A 15371-nucleotide genomic window follows, 5' to 3' on the forward strand; every position below is an offset into this window, starting at 1 on the left:
CATGAAAAAATATTTAAAAAATTCTAAATACATTTTAACACGCTAAAAAATGTATTTTTAAAATTAAAAGTCAATTTACAGAAAATGCCCACTTTTTTATGTTTTGAAATTTTTTTCCAAGAAAGTCAATATTGTTGCCTAACTTTCTTCCATACATCACAAGATGGGCACTTTTAAGGAAAAAAAATTTTTCTAACAAAAACTTTTTCATGATAATTTTTCTAGCGTGTTGCGCATTAGCCGTTTTTTTCACAAAAAATATAACTCGAATATGATAAGTTGTACAAAAAAGTGATGTGTGGGGGACTTTTAGGGAATTGTCCAAGCTTTCAAGAAAACATATTTAAAAAATATAAAAAATGTTTTACACGCTAAAAAATATCTTTTCAAAATTAAAAGTCAATTTACAGAAAAAGCCCACTATTTTATGTTTTGAATTTTTTTTCCCAAGAAAGACAATATAGTTGCCTAACTTTCCTCCATCCATCACAAGATGGGCACTTTTAAGGAAAAAAAATTTTCTAAAAAAAACTTTTTCATTTTTTTTTTTTTTTGCGTGTTGTGCATTAACTCGTACAGTAATGTATCCAGAATCCTAATGACAATCCATTGAAACTTAATGGGCTCAACTACTTTTTTAATATCTTAACGTGCTTGACATTGAAAACGTGCTTGATATTGGAAAGGGCTCAAGACAAATTTGCTTTTAGGGTTTTATATCAATATAAAACCCTAAAAGCAAATTTGTCTTTAGCCCTTTCCAATTATGGAATTATGGAGTTCTTTCTGAGAGTTCCTTTGGGAATTTCAGGAGAATATTTTTTCAAAAACTTCTTCCAGATATTCTTAAAAAAGTTATGCGATCCCTCAAGAAGCTCCTTCTAGGATTTCTCCTGCAGTTCCTTCTGGATTCTTGAAAAGTGATCATGGAAGATTTATGGTGAGAGGATTTCCAAAAAAAAAGCAGATGGAATAATATGCGTAATACCAAAAGAACGTCAAGGATAAACCAAGCGATATTAGATAAATCTTCTGAAGGAATCGCAAAATAATCTTGTGGAAAGATTCCTGTAGGAATTCCTGAAAAAGTTTTAATAGGATCTTCAGTGCTTTCTTCTGAGGATCCTCCTTTGTTGATTTTTTCAGCAATTGCTTCTGGTATTCCTCCAGATGTTTATCCTGGGATTTTTCAAGAAGGTTTTTCTGCGATTTTTCTAAACTTTCCTGTGCTATGCCTTCTAGAGTTTTCTTGGATATATTCTGGAATTCCTCCAGTGATTCTGAGATTCGCGATATGTTTTAGATCCTCTAGAAGTGCCTCCTCAGATTCTTCAAAGAATTCCTTCTTCGATGTTTCAAAAAGTTCTTTCCGGTATTTCTCAAGAAGTTACTTTTGTAATCTTGGAAGGAAGAACACACAAAGGATCTACTGGAGGAATCTCAGAAAAAGCATTCCGGAAAAATATAAATAATTACCAAGATCAGAACGAATGCTAAATAAAGAATACACCTGAATAAATTCCTTGCGGGATCGAAGAAACGCTAATATGACCTATCCGTCCCCAAAGGGTTGAACTGGAATAAGACTACACGAATTGTCTTCACATCACAGATCACATCGCATTGTTGATCGCTACTGAGTCCTTAAAATAAATCTAAAAATCTGTAGATTTCAGTTTTTTGGTAATTAGCTCATAAAGAAAAAAAAAAAAACAATCTCATTAACGAAAACATCTCTTCCTCAACTCACTAAACCACAGAGGATCGTCACACTGCCATCGTCATCATAAATGCCGACTAACTGAAATCGAGTAAATAAATTGGATCAATATAATTACGCCATCATACCCCTAAAGCTACAACACAGCATCATACTGCACCGAAATGCCTATACCCGGACGACAAGCCCTCTAACCGACCCCGCAAAGTGTTCGCCTGGGAACGACGCGACGCGACGGCCTTAAGCAAGCAAACGAAAAATAAAACAATTTTCAATTAACTCGAATCATTAACCAACCAGGCTCCTACTGCATCCAATACGCACCATCACAGTTGGTACGTAGGTACAGTAGCATTCTCGCACCATATAACTAGAAAATATGAGGAAGTTGGTACACAAACATAATCGCATAAAGCCAAATACACGGAGCCATGGGACCAACCCTATACTAAAGGCATTGCACATGCGGCAGTGGTTCTCAATCTAATTTTCCATGCTATGACTTTATTTTTTTGAATCGGAAAGAACATTGAAGCAGGCGTCTGAACATCCTCAAAACGGTATCACAGGTCTATGGAGTATTGTTCTGTAAATAAAAATCAAACATGACCTAAAATTTCGATCTCCAAGAACTTCCGCGAGTAAAGGCCTGAAGATCTACAAACATAGCCAATGGTTTCTTGCTATATTACCGATGCGTTGGAACATCCCAGGGGTACATTGAGCATTGTAAGGACTGAAGAGTATTTATTTTCAAAGATATTCTAAGTCTTCCATGAACTTCCGCGAGTTAAGGCCTTAAGATCTACAAGCGTACTCAATGGATTGTTCTTACATGACTGATACGATGTAACATGTTACAGATCCATGGAGCATGGTTATGTAGAGAACTACTTTCCAAAGACGATCTAGGTCCTCCAAGAACTTCCACGAGTAAAGACCTGAAGATCTACAAGCGTTATCAATGGTTCGTTGCCACATTACAGATACAGTGTAGTGTCCTACAGGTCCTCAGAGCATAGTTCTGTGGAAAAATAATTTCCAAAGATGATCTAGGACCTCCAAATACTTCCACGAGTAAAGGCCTTAAGATCTACAAGCGTAATCAATGGATTGTTGTTACATTTCTAATGCATTTTAACATCCTACAGGTCCAAGAACCATTTTTCTATAGGGAACTAAATTCCATAGATGTTCTAGGTCCTCCAACAAGTTCCAAGAGTAAAGACCTGAAGATCTACAAGCGTTATCAATGGTTCGTTGCCACATTACAGATACAGTATAGCGTCCTACAGGTCCAAGGAGTATAGTTCTATAGAGAAATAATTTTCAAAGATGATCGAGGACCCCCAAGAAGTTCCACGAGTGAAGGCCTTAACATCTACAAGCGTAATCAATGGATTGTTGTTACATTTCTAATACATTGTAACATCCTAGAGGTCCATGAACCATGTTTCTGTAACTAATTTCCAAAGATGTTCTAGGTCGTCCAAGAACTTCCACGAGTAAAGGCCTGAAGATTTACAAGCGTTATCAATGGTTTGTTGCCACATTACAGATACAGTATAGCGTCCTACAGGTCCAAGGAGTATAGTTCAATAGAGAAATAATTTTCAAAGATGACCTCCAAGAACTTCCACGAGTGAAGGTCTTAAGATCTACAAGCGTAATCAATGGATTGTTGTTACATTTCTAATACATTGTAACATCCTAGAGGTCCATGAACCATGTTTCTGTAAGGAACTAATTTCCATAGATGTTCTAAGTCCTCCAAGAACTTCCACGAATAGAGACCTGAAGATCAACAAGCGTTATCAATGGTTTGTTGCCACATTACAGATACAGTGTAGCGTCCTACAGGTCCATAAAGCATAGATCTGTAGAGAAATAATTTCCAAAGATGATCTAGGACCTCCAAATACCTTCACGAGTAAAGGGCTTAAGATCTACAAGCGTAATCAATGGATTGTTGTTACATTTCTAATACATTGTAACATCCTACAGGTCCAAGAACCATTTTTCTATAAGGAACTAAATTCCATATAATTCTATATATATATGGAACTAAATTCCATATAAGGAACTAAATTCCATAGATGTTCTAGGTCCTCCAACAAGTTCCAAGAGCAAAGACCTGAAGATCTACAAGCGTTATCAATGGTTTGTTGCCAAATTACTAATAGAGTATAGCGTCCTACAGGTCCAAGGAGTATAGTTCTATAGAGAAATAATTTTCTAAGATGATCGAGGATCTCCAAAAACTTCCACGAGTAATTTAAAAGGCCTTAAAATCTACAAGCGTAATCAATGGATTGTTGTTACATTTCTAACTGTTAATAACTGTTAACTTTTTTAAATGTTTTTCAAAGGTCCAATTTCCTTCAAGAATTTGAAAACCACTGCCTCACAGATGAAACCGAAAGTCATCATCCCATATACGCTAGGTATAGCGACGCGACTAATCTCGATTCTCTTTTCTGCTTTCTGCGTTTTCAGAGTTCTAAATTTACGGGAACCGCGGAGCAGCCTCAGTGTGATCCAACCAGACCAGGCAAAGCGCGGATAGCGTCACGTAGCCAGCAAGCTAGTCAGCTAGCCAGCCAACAGCACCATTAATTAGCGACGTAACCCGTGACGTCCTCGGTTCGTCCGTCGACTCTCCGGCGTTGGCGACGAAGACGACGACGACGGCGTAGAAGATATGGGTACGCACACAGCATCGCATTACTTTCCCAAGATCCATCACCACGGGGCATGGCGGGCGTGCGCCCTCTCTGAGGGCTTGTGCGTGCGTGCGAGCGCGGTGATCGCCTCCAAGAAGACCCTCAACACACCGCGCACTGGCTATTATTAACAACGGCGACTACGGCGGGATTGCCACGGTAGTGACCGTCGTCGTTCGTATAGTGACGGAACGGACCGACTGACTGTTTCTCAGAGCGATAGATCTCGGCTGCTGCTGATGCGCGATCGTCCTCGTCGTAGATCGGATCGAGATCGGTTGATCACGCCGTCGTCGTCGTCGCGACGCAGCAGCTTGCTGCGCTCTTGTGTCACTACGATCGCGGGGATTCGGTGCACAGTGGTTGAAAATGCGAAAAAGGTGGTCGGTATTCAAGTGTAGTGAAAACAATGGTATATTATTTATGTTCTATAGAGTTTTTTTTCTGATGAGTATCATTTTTGATAAATTTTCTCAAAAATTAGTTTAAAAAGTATTTTCTGCATAACCCAAGACAACGAAATGCTGTCCGATTAAACATTTACATAGGATGAACAATAGAAATGACCTAAAAAATCAAAGTCTATTGTTGATTCTGTTGTATAGTTTTAGCAGAATTTTAAACATTAAGAGCTCTAATATAATGAAAATAAACTGTATTGTAAAAAGATAGATTTTAACTGAGAGAATCCCGGTAAGAGTTAATGATTCGATAATAGTTCGAGGGTTCCCTCACGAGTTCCTTAACGGATACCTCTTGAAGTTGCTTGTGGGATTTTCCAAGATTGGCCCAGAAGTTACTTCTGGGATTAAAGAGTTCCTTCAAAGATTCCTCCTTCTGGAAACTTTAACCGTGATTTCTTCCGGTATTCCTCCAGCAGTTCTTTTCGGAACTCACTCCTACCCTTTACGGATTTCTTCAAGATTCTTCTGGGATTTATCAAGGGGTTTCTTCTGAGATTACTCCTCTAAACAATTCAGGAATTACCCATATTACTTAGGGTACGCCTTCCGACATTTCTTCATTATTTCCCAATTTTTTTTTAAATAAAATTCCTCCAGATGTTTGTTCTAGGTTTGCTTCAAAAACAGAACAGGAATTCCTTCTGAGAGTCCCGGAAAAAGTACTTCTGATAATATTCCAAAAGCAAACCCATTTCCTAAACCTTTTGGAGCTGATGGGGTCCTGGATGCATGCCATATGGATCCTGTTTAGGAATCTCATAAGAAAAACATTCTTGGATGAATCACAGAGGAAACTTCTGAAGAAATCCATGATAGACCCCTGGAAAAAAATATCTATTGAATCGCCCATATAAAATCGCGTTTTCTGCGCAAATAAAAAAAAGGTTTCCACTTCGGAATATCTCCGGAATCTCAAAATAAACTCTTTCATAAATCCCAGAAGACTTTTGAAGAATTTCTAAAAAGAAGGAGTGAATTCCGGAAAGAACTTCTGGAAGAATACCGGAAGAAATCACAGTTGAAATTCCATTTGAAGAAACTCTTGGATAAATTCCAAAAGTACAGGGGATAGACAAAATGATCGGGACAGGAAAAATTTCAATTTTCAAAAAATGTTCAACTAGCTGTAACTTTTTGAAAAGTGCATCAAATATTCTCAAATTTGTGAATAACTATAAGTTCATCAAGTAGTTGTGTATCAGTGGTCCAAATTTGGAAAAGATCGGGCTATTCTCCTTGAAGTTATAAACATTCTTGAAATAGGTATAATTATCCGATAGCCCACTTTGAGCTGTTGTATCTCCGGATTAAAAAAAATATATAACGATTAGATTATTTTTCCAATAAAACACCAAATTATCCAAAATTTCAACACCGTTTCAAAATCCAAGATACAAATTATAGTTCATTTAGTTTTCCTCTAATTGGTTAATATATAAATGTATTTTAAAGGAAAGTTACAACATAGCCACCAATAAATTGAAAAGGTCATGGGACGCATATTAAAAATACACCAATTTACAGAAAAATCTTAAAATAAATGAAATTGCTATAACTTTTTCTCTTGTTAAAAATTTCAACTTAAGGCGAAACTGGAAGCATTTTCTCATTTTTTCGGTTTTTGATTTTTTATTAAATATCGAAGCAATATTTTCAAAATCGGTTTTCGTACACATGTAGAATATCGATCAAGGTATCTTCTGAATTTTTTTTGGTGGAAAATGTTTTCCATTTTTGCAGAAACCATTTTTATGTGAAATTTTGTTCAAAAATGGTTTCTGCAAAAACGAAAAATATTTTCCACTACAAAAAAAAATTCAGAAGATACCTTGATCCATATTCTACATGTGCACGAAAACTGATTTTGAAAATATTGCTTCGTTATTTAATAAAACATCAAAAACCAAAAAGTGAGGAAATGCTTCCAGTTTCGCCTTAAGTCAAACGTTTTTCAGAGTTCGTTATATAAGTCATAAATGGTGAAAATTTCATTGCATTCGGTTCATTGAATTCGGAGATATAACAGCTCAAAGTTGGCTATCGGATAATTATACCTTTTTCAAGAATTTTTATAACTTCGTTGAGAATAGTCCGATCTTTCCCAAATTTGGACCACTGATACACAACTAGTTGATGAACTGACAGTGAAAATTTGAGAGTATTTGATGCACTTTTCGTAAAGTTACAGCTAGTTGAACATTTATTGAAAAGTGAAAATTTTGCCTGTTCCGATCATTTTATCTATCCCCTGTAATTCCTGGTCAATCTTGGAAAATCTTGGAGGAATCCCAGAAGAAGCTCCAGGAGGTATCCGTAAAGTAACTCCTGCGGGAATACTCGAAGCTGCTGGTGGGTGAATCCAAGAAAGACTCCAGAATCTTAGAAAGAACTCCGTGAATAATCACAGAAAATTTTTTTTGAAGAATTCTCAGATGGAACTGCTGGAGGATTTCTAAAAAACTTCTTGACGAATTCAAGAAGAAACTTCTCGACGATTCCCAGAATTAACACCGGAAGAAATTAGTCGTTTCAGTGGGAACTCCTGGGGATCCCTCGAAGGAACATCTGGTGAAATATTAGAAAGAACTTTTAGAGATCAATCTCTAAATTCCAGAATGAGCTCCTGATTGGATCTCAGTGAATTCATGGAGGATTACTACTCTGCAGCCGGTGTATTCTCTGGTATTTTTTTTTACTGAAGACTGGACTCGAAAAAAGTGAGACACACAAACTTTTGATTGCGTGCACAAAAAAACTGACTTTTTTTTATCAAGAATAGTACATTATGTGTAGCTAATACCAAAAAATTTCATCCAATACGGTTAAGTGTTGGCGGAGATATCGTTGAAACAAGACACTTACCATTTGAGAACCTTTCATTTAATTTGATCCAACCGTTAAAAGGTTATAGCCATATGTAGTACTATGTCACAATAAGCAGATGTAGTTTATAGTATATTGAAATTCAAAGTGCTCTAACTATGAATGAATTCAACCAAATGGCTGTTGACAGACAACAGTTTAACACAACAATTTTACACTGTCAAAGTGTTATACAAATCGAGACAGTATTGCCAGCTCTTCAGTCTGATTTTAAATGTCAAAAAGTGCCCAAAATTTGTTTTTGTCATTTTATTTTCAGAGTTTTCCTAGAAATCCTCTTGAGAACTCTTTCGGTAATGGTTTCAGTAAATAATTCATTCGGCAATGCTTTTGGGAATTTCTTTGCCATTTTGTTAAAAAATTTTGGCAATTCTTTGAGAATTCCCTATGCTTTTTTTTCGGCCATCTTCTGGGACTTGGCCTGCCTCGCTTCAACTTAGTGTACTTTGAGCACTTCCACAGTTATTAATTGAAAGGGTTTCTTTGCCTGTCATTGCATGAATTTGTACATTGTGTGGCAAGTACAATGGTATACTATGCCCAGGGAGTTGAGAAAATTTTGTCGACCGGAACGGGAATCGAACCCGCCGTCTTCGGATTGGCGATCCAAAGCCTTATCCACAAGGCTAGCTGGAGACCCCTGGAGATTAATTTGGTTATTCTGATGAATGCTTCTAAAGATATTTTACGGAGTTCTTTCGGGATTTCTAAGAGTTTTTCCTGGGGTTTCTACCAAAATTTCTCCCAGAATTTCTGCAAGAGTTTTTTACGGCATCTCTGCCGGGGTACCTCCTGGGATTTTTATCAGAGGTTTTCTCAAGTTTCTCGTTGGATTCCTCCTGGAGATGTTCCAATAAGACTTATTCAAAATCCCATCTGGAATTTCTCCTAATGCTTTTCGGGATAGCTTTTCACCAGTTTCTCTGCAGTTTTTTGGCGAGGTTTCAGAAATTCATCCAGGGATTTCTTCCAGAGAGTATTACGACGTTTCTCTTGGATTTCCACGCGGGATTTCGTCCGTAGCTCCTTCCAGGATTTTTTTAGAGGTTTTTAAAGTTCCTCTTTAAATTTACTTAATATTTACTGCTGGGACTAATCCCAATTTTTTTCGCGATGTCACAGTTTTTGTTTCTTCCGAACTTCCTAGAAAAATTCCTACAATGACTCCGGGAGTAATTTGTAAAGAAATCCCTAAAATGGAATCCCGGTTGGTAACAACTACGAGGAAAAGCCTGGAAAAGCTCTGAGAGAAATCACGGGAAGAATTTCATGAAAAATATCATGCAGCAATTCCAAAAAGCACTAAAAAACCTTAGAGAAAGTCCAAACCAAGGCCAACGCTGCCACAGAGGTACAATTTTGAGAGAAGCTGTTAGGAATTCTATTTTTGAACATGTCTTTAAGATCTTGTTCCGACTTTTCGAACCCTCTAAGCAGAATACCCTCTTCGAATGAGTGTATTCAGTTTCGTGCCTTTTAAAAGGTACGAAACTGATTACACTCATTCGAAAAATGTCTTTAAGGATAAACTTGCTAGAATCCCAAAATGGCCGACTTTGGCACCTACTCACGATTTTGAGCGCACAGATCTCTCCGGTAACAAAACCAGCGCACCTGATCTTCTTATTTTAAGCTTATTACAAGTGAGCAAGAACAGAATAATAAAATGCACTGTTGTTTGACGCTTGCTTCTTGATATTTGTGCGTCTGAAGTTCTGATGCACTGTTGAAGCGGCATTTCAAGATGTTTGTTATTAATGAGTTACATTATATCGAGCACTCATCTGTAATGTCATGAGCATTGAAAAGCTTTTAAAGAATTTGAAAATATTGATTTGTATCTTGTTACGGCACTAAATAGAAAAATTACTGAATTTTTGACAAAGAACATATACGAGTTTAATCACTAAAGAAGCCGGGTAGTATAAGCAATTCAATTACTTCCAAAAGTTCATTCGGATGTTCTTGTGTATACAGGGGATACTCAAAATATTTCAGACAGGTAAAATTTTCACTTTTCAAAAAATGTTCAACTAGCTGTAACTTTTCAAAAAAGGCATCAAATATTCTCAAATTTTTACTGTGAGTTCATCTATATCAGTGGTCCAATTTTGGAAAAGATCGGGCTTTTGTATATGAAGTTAGAAAGATTCTAGAAAAAGGTATAATTATCCGATAGCCAACTTTGAGCTGTTATATCTCCGGATTCAACCAACCGAATGCAATAGAATTTTGATCATATATGACTAATATAATGAGCTATTAAAAACTTTTTACTAAACCTAAAAATCCTCTAGGAGCAATACCGAAAAAACCATTAGATGAAATTCTGGAAGATCCTCGTGAAAAACTAGCAGAAATCGGTAGGAATTAAATAATCTCGTAAGCCTCCCATGAAATAATCTCGGAAGCTTCCCAAGAAAGAAACGCGATCGCAAAATGGAAGAAGGCGATAAGCGTACCTTTACTCGGGGACGGGGTTAAGTGGAAGCATGTTCTCATATGGCCTCCAGTTTAGCATCTTGTTCTGCATCATATACGACTTCGTGTTGACTGGGAACGATCGGCTTTGCTGTCTCGAATCTGTAAAATGATCGTTTAGGATTCATCCCCTACCTTTCGGCAATAGTTGATGCCTTCTTCAGGGTATCATGAATATCGTTTTCCCTGAAGCAGGCACCAGCAATTGCCGAAACGTAGGGACAAAAAAACAGATCCGAGACTGCAAAGCCGACCTCACACCAATCGTTATCCCCTCCTCCTTTCCTCTTCTTGGTGTAACGTCCTCACTGGGACAAAGCCTGCTTCTCAGCTTAGTGTTCTATGAGCACTTCCACAGTTATTAACTGAGAGCTTCCTCTGCCAATGACCATTTTGCATGTGTATATCGTGTGACAGGCACGAAGATACTCTATGCCCAAGGAAGTCAAGGAAATTTGCTTTACGAAAAGATCCTGGACCGACCGGGAATCGAACCCGTCACCCTCAGCATGGTCATGCTGAATACCCGTGCGTTTACCACCTCGGCTATATGGGCCCTCATTGTTATCCCCAAAACAGGCGAATCCTCGATCAAGTTCTTACGATAATTCAAGAATATTTTTTGATTTTTTTCTAGAAATTCCTTCTGATATTTCTTCATTTAATTACTTTTGGTGTTCCACCCGAAATTCTTTCGGCGATTCCCTCAAAATTTTCACTTTAGGAGTTCTGGGATTCTTGAAAGAGTTCTTTCTGGTATTCCTCCAGGTAATTTACCTGGAACTCGTTCAAGATTGTTTGGAATTTCTTTTAGGATTCAATTAGCAGCTCGTTTAGTTATTCTTGCAGGAGTTCTCCTCCAAGACTTTTTTCTTTATTTCCTCTAGAATCATCTTTCTTTGGTGTTTCTGCTTGCGTTCCCTCTGAGAATCCTTCAGGAGTGTCTTCTGAGGATTCTCCCAGACTTCTTGCAAGAAATGCTTCAAGATTTTCCTCTGGGTATCCTCCGGGTGTTCCTTCTTCTGCAAGTCGTCCTACAGCTATTTATAGAAATTCTTGTGAGAATCCTTCAGAAGTTCCTTCTGGAAGTCTTGTAGAAATTCTTTATAGGAATTCCGGTGTAAATCCTCTGTTTGGATTCCTTTAGGAACTTCTCATTGGAATCTTCCAGGAGTTTTTTTCTTATTCTGTGAGAAATTTCGGGAGATATCCAAATGGTATTTATGGAGTAATCGATAGACGGGATTCCCGAAGGAATCCCCAGACAAAATTTGTTCAGTGAGGTACAATAAAGTACAGAAAAAAAGTACAATATGTGGCATGGATCCAGAGCCCGAGATAAAGTAGCCCGAGTTAAAAATCTCATTAATACAGAGAAACTTAAGTTCATTTTTTGAAGGGCCCTTTTACATATTTAACCTTTCAGGACGCGCGCCATCAAGCAACCGAAACTGCACCGCGCTCGCGCTGTAAACGAAGAGCGAGGTTTTTTGGTAATGTTGTACTTTATACAACAACGCGCGTCCTGAAGGGTTAAAAAATTGAGTTGATTTAAAAATGTTCAATAGTTTTACGTCGTGACCTTTTCCCAACAAAAATAGCATAAATTCTAACAAATAAAAAAACTTTACAGTTGTTGCGAAAGCTTTGATAAATACAGTGAAATTGGCAACACTGTATAGAGAAAGTATAGGTAGATGAGAACAACTGAAAACACATTATAGTGTATTTTTTGAAGCTACAAAATACGTTATATTTCTATTGTAGAAATTCTACCATAAATATATAATAGAATCAATAACAAATTGTAAATTTTGTGACATTTTAATCAATTCTACACGCAAAACAAGAAAAGCTACCAAAAATTGAGATATGCCTTTTCTACCAATTTATGTATTAAAAACGTACAGAAAATGTGATAAATCATAATCCATTCGTTGTATTAAGATGCGCTACACGGTTTCATAGCTTCCATACCACTACACACAAACACCTCCATTCAAACCCGAGAAGTTGAACCGGGTTGCGTCTAAAAATAACTTTCGCTTCGCTGCTGAGCTTCGCGTCCTATTGTCTACATGGAATTTTCCACTTGCAAACAGCAACCTGCTGGATGCGGGCTTTTCAGTGCACAATGGGTCTAGAGTCGTATTTACGAAGACAAAAATGTTTCTGCCAAGTTCTGCCATTTCTTTTTTTTTTCATTATTGTGAAATGATTACGGTCAATCAAGTGTGGCTTATCCAAAAATCTGCTGATTAAATATTCTCTATACAATATCAGAATGTTTTACAAAGTTATAGCAAATTTACAAAAATAAAACATTCGATTGATTTGATTGATTTGTCTTTATTGAAGAGACTTTCAGCCCTTGGATAAAACATTCGAATCATTACAATTTTTCGAAAAGTTTTCAATAAATTGCAACTTTTTTGCCTTTGGTCATATTTTAGTCGAGTCCAACGATACATGAAGACCAATACATTAGTCATAAACTTTCAAAATTTAATTTAATTCGGTTCACTAGTCCTAAGGTACAGTAGTTTGATAAACGGAAGTCAAAAACTAGATATAGATAGAAAGGCTCTAATTTCGTGTAAAGTTGAATAATCAATCAAGCCCAAATTTGCACCAATTAAATCAAACTCGTTGAGGAACAAGTAATCAAAATAGTTTTGGTGGACTTTATAAAAGGATACAACTTGCTAAAAATGTTTTAGGCAATTTTTAAAACTTAGCATGCTTTTGTATATACCACTAGGCGGTGCTAGAGGTCAAGCAAATTTTAAATTTAATATATCTCAGAATTCTGGTCACTTACAAAGTTGGTGTCTTTGACAATGTTGTTTGGTACGTCAAGGGCTTACAGTTAATGTTCCACTTGTTTCGAAATTTTGCCACAAGGAAGCGCAAGTTACACATTTGCAAAATTATGGAAATGAATGCTTATTTTTTCGTAAAGCAATCAAAAAGCCGTAATTTAGTTTTCTTTGAACATATTTAAATCAAGTCAAAGGTTTTTCAAAGAGCTATATATTAGTCATGAATGTGCAAAATTTAATTTCATTCGGTTCACTTAATCCAGAGATATAGCACTTTAACAAAGAATACTCAAATATGAAACATTTTACTAGAGTCGCTCCAACTTCATGTAAAACTATCCAATCGAGCTCAAATTTGTACCATTTATAGTTGTGCAACTAGCAGATAAAATTTGAGAATATTCCCTACATATTATAGAAAGTTGCAGGTTACTGAATATATTCGAGATAATAAGTAAAAGATACATGCTTCTTCTAATTTGCAACTAGCGCCGTCTACTGACAGAATCCTGAACCAATCAGCTAATCAACTGAAACGCCTTAATAAACCAAACAACATTGCCGAAGAAACCAATTTTCTAAGTAATCAGAGTTCTGAGATATATGGAATATACCGCATTTAGTTCACTACTGGACTGCGAACTGCTACATTATAAGTGCGAAAACGTAAATAAAAGTGCGCGATTGCACCAAATCAGATTGATGTCTTCGGCGCACTATTTCTTCAATCTATAGAGAATAAGTGCTCTGAAGACACCGAGTTGATTTGATGCAATCGCGCACTTTTATTAGCGTTTTCGCACTCGTGAAAACTAGTGCGACAGTCCAGTGGTGAACTAAATGCGCTATACAATAATTAATTTATCGTCAGCGCTACCTAGAGGTGGAATTTTGAATCAAACGGCCCATCACCAGTAAAACCTTGGCTGGCCTAACAACTTTGCCAAGTATACCGAATATTTAAGTAATCATGGTGCTAAGATGTACGGTACGGAAATTTCGCCAGTGCTACGTCTTGCTGTCTGTGATATCTGTCATACCAGAGACAAACAGACGTAACACTGATGAAATGTTTATACCAAATATCTCATCATCCTGGTTACTTAGAGAGTTGGTGTCTTCGGCAATATTATTTGGCTGGTCAAGAACTAACAAATGATGAGCCGTTTGATTCAAAATTCCACAACAAGGCAGCGCTAGTGAGCAAACAAATATTATATTCCATATATCTCAGGACTCAGATCACTTAGAAATTTGATGTCTTCGGCGATGTTGTTAGGTTGGTTACGGCCGCTCAGTTGATTAGATGATTGGTTCAAGGTTCTGTCAGTAGGCGGCGCTAGTTACGAATTAATTGAAACATGCAACTTTAATTTATTATTTCAAATATATTCAGCAAGCTGTAACTTTTTCAAAAATACACCAAATATTCTGAAATTTTTCCTGCCAGTTGCACAACTAGTAAGCTATAAACGGTACAAATTTGGGTTTGATTGGATAACTTTACATAAAATTGGAGCAACTCTAATAAAGTAGTTCATATTTGAGTGTTCTTCGTTTAATTGCTATATCTCTGGATCAAGTGAACCGAATGAAATGCGACATTGCACAATCATGACTAATACATAGCTCTTTGAAAAACCTTTGACTTGACTTAGACACGTTCAAAGAAAACAAACTTACAGCTTGTTGATTACTTCACGAAAAAATATCAATCATTTGAATGATTTAGCAAATGTGTAACTAGCGCCGCCTAGTGGACCATTATAACTGTAAGCCCTTGACTCACTTAACAACGTTGTCGAAGACACCAACTTTCTAAGTGGTGAGAGTCCTGAGATATATGAAATTTAAAATTTGCCGTTTATTGGTGGAATTTCTAATTAAACGATCCATCACCATCCATCATGGCATCGCACATAAAATTATTAGAAAGCAGATTTTTGAATCAGTTTAACCAGACGAACCACCCTAACATAACAATAATAGGGAATAGGGTCAACAATTGAAAATAAACTTTCTAAAACACAATATGTGTCTTAAAACTTAAAGCTGAAGCTTAAACAGTTTTGTCTTCGCAAATACGGCTCTGGACCCATTGTGCAGTGTGGCGGCTGTATCACTTCCATCACCAAGCCACGTTTGTGTTGATGATGATGGCTTTCAGCCTCGTGTCTATCCATGTGCAGTTGAAGCCGTGCTGGTTAGAGCGCAGGGTACTGTGAATCACCATTACAGTGCCTCGGTTCGATTCCCGCCGCCACCCGTATTTCTTTTT

General features: G+C 37.0%; 2 protein-coding genes across 5 annotated transcripts in view; both read left to right on the forward strand.

Annotated features, from left to right (window-relative positions):
* LOC109419125 (uncharacterized) overlaps positions 1 to 15371 on the forward strand; it is a 319242-nt gene that overhangs the window by 158875 nt on the left and 144996 nt on the right. The window lies entirely within an intron of this gene.
* Positions 1 to 15371, forward strand: part of LOC109426187 (uncharacterized) — a 252441-nt gene that overhangs the window by 117118 nt on the left and 119952 nt on the right. For 3 of the 4 annotated variants that reach the window (XM_062842937.1, XM_062842936.1, XM_062842942.1), the window contains exon 2: positions 4217 to 4425. The exons of the other annotated variant lie outside the window; for it this stretch is intronic. Coding sequence is in view for 1 of the 3 variants with exons in the window: in XM_062842942.1 (XP_062698926.1) it covers positions 4422 to 4425 (4 nt within the window). In the remaining 2 variants the exon portion in view is untranslated. The remainder of the gene's footprint in view (positions 1 to 4216; positions 4426 to 15371) is intronic. 4 annotated transcript variants of the gene reach the window in all.

The sequence above is a fragment of the Aedes albopictus genome, chromosome 3, assembly GCF_035046485.1.
Source record: "Aedes albopictus strain Foshan chromosome 3, AalbF5, whole genome shotgun sequence".
NCBI classification, from domain to species: Eukaryota; Metazoa; Arthropoda; class Insecta; order Diptera; family Culicidae; genus Aedes; species Aedes albopictus.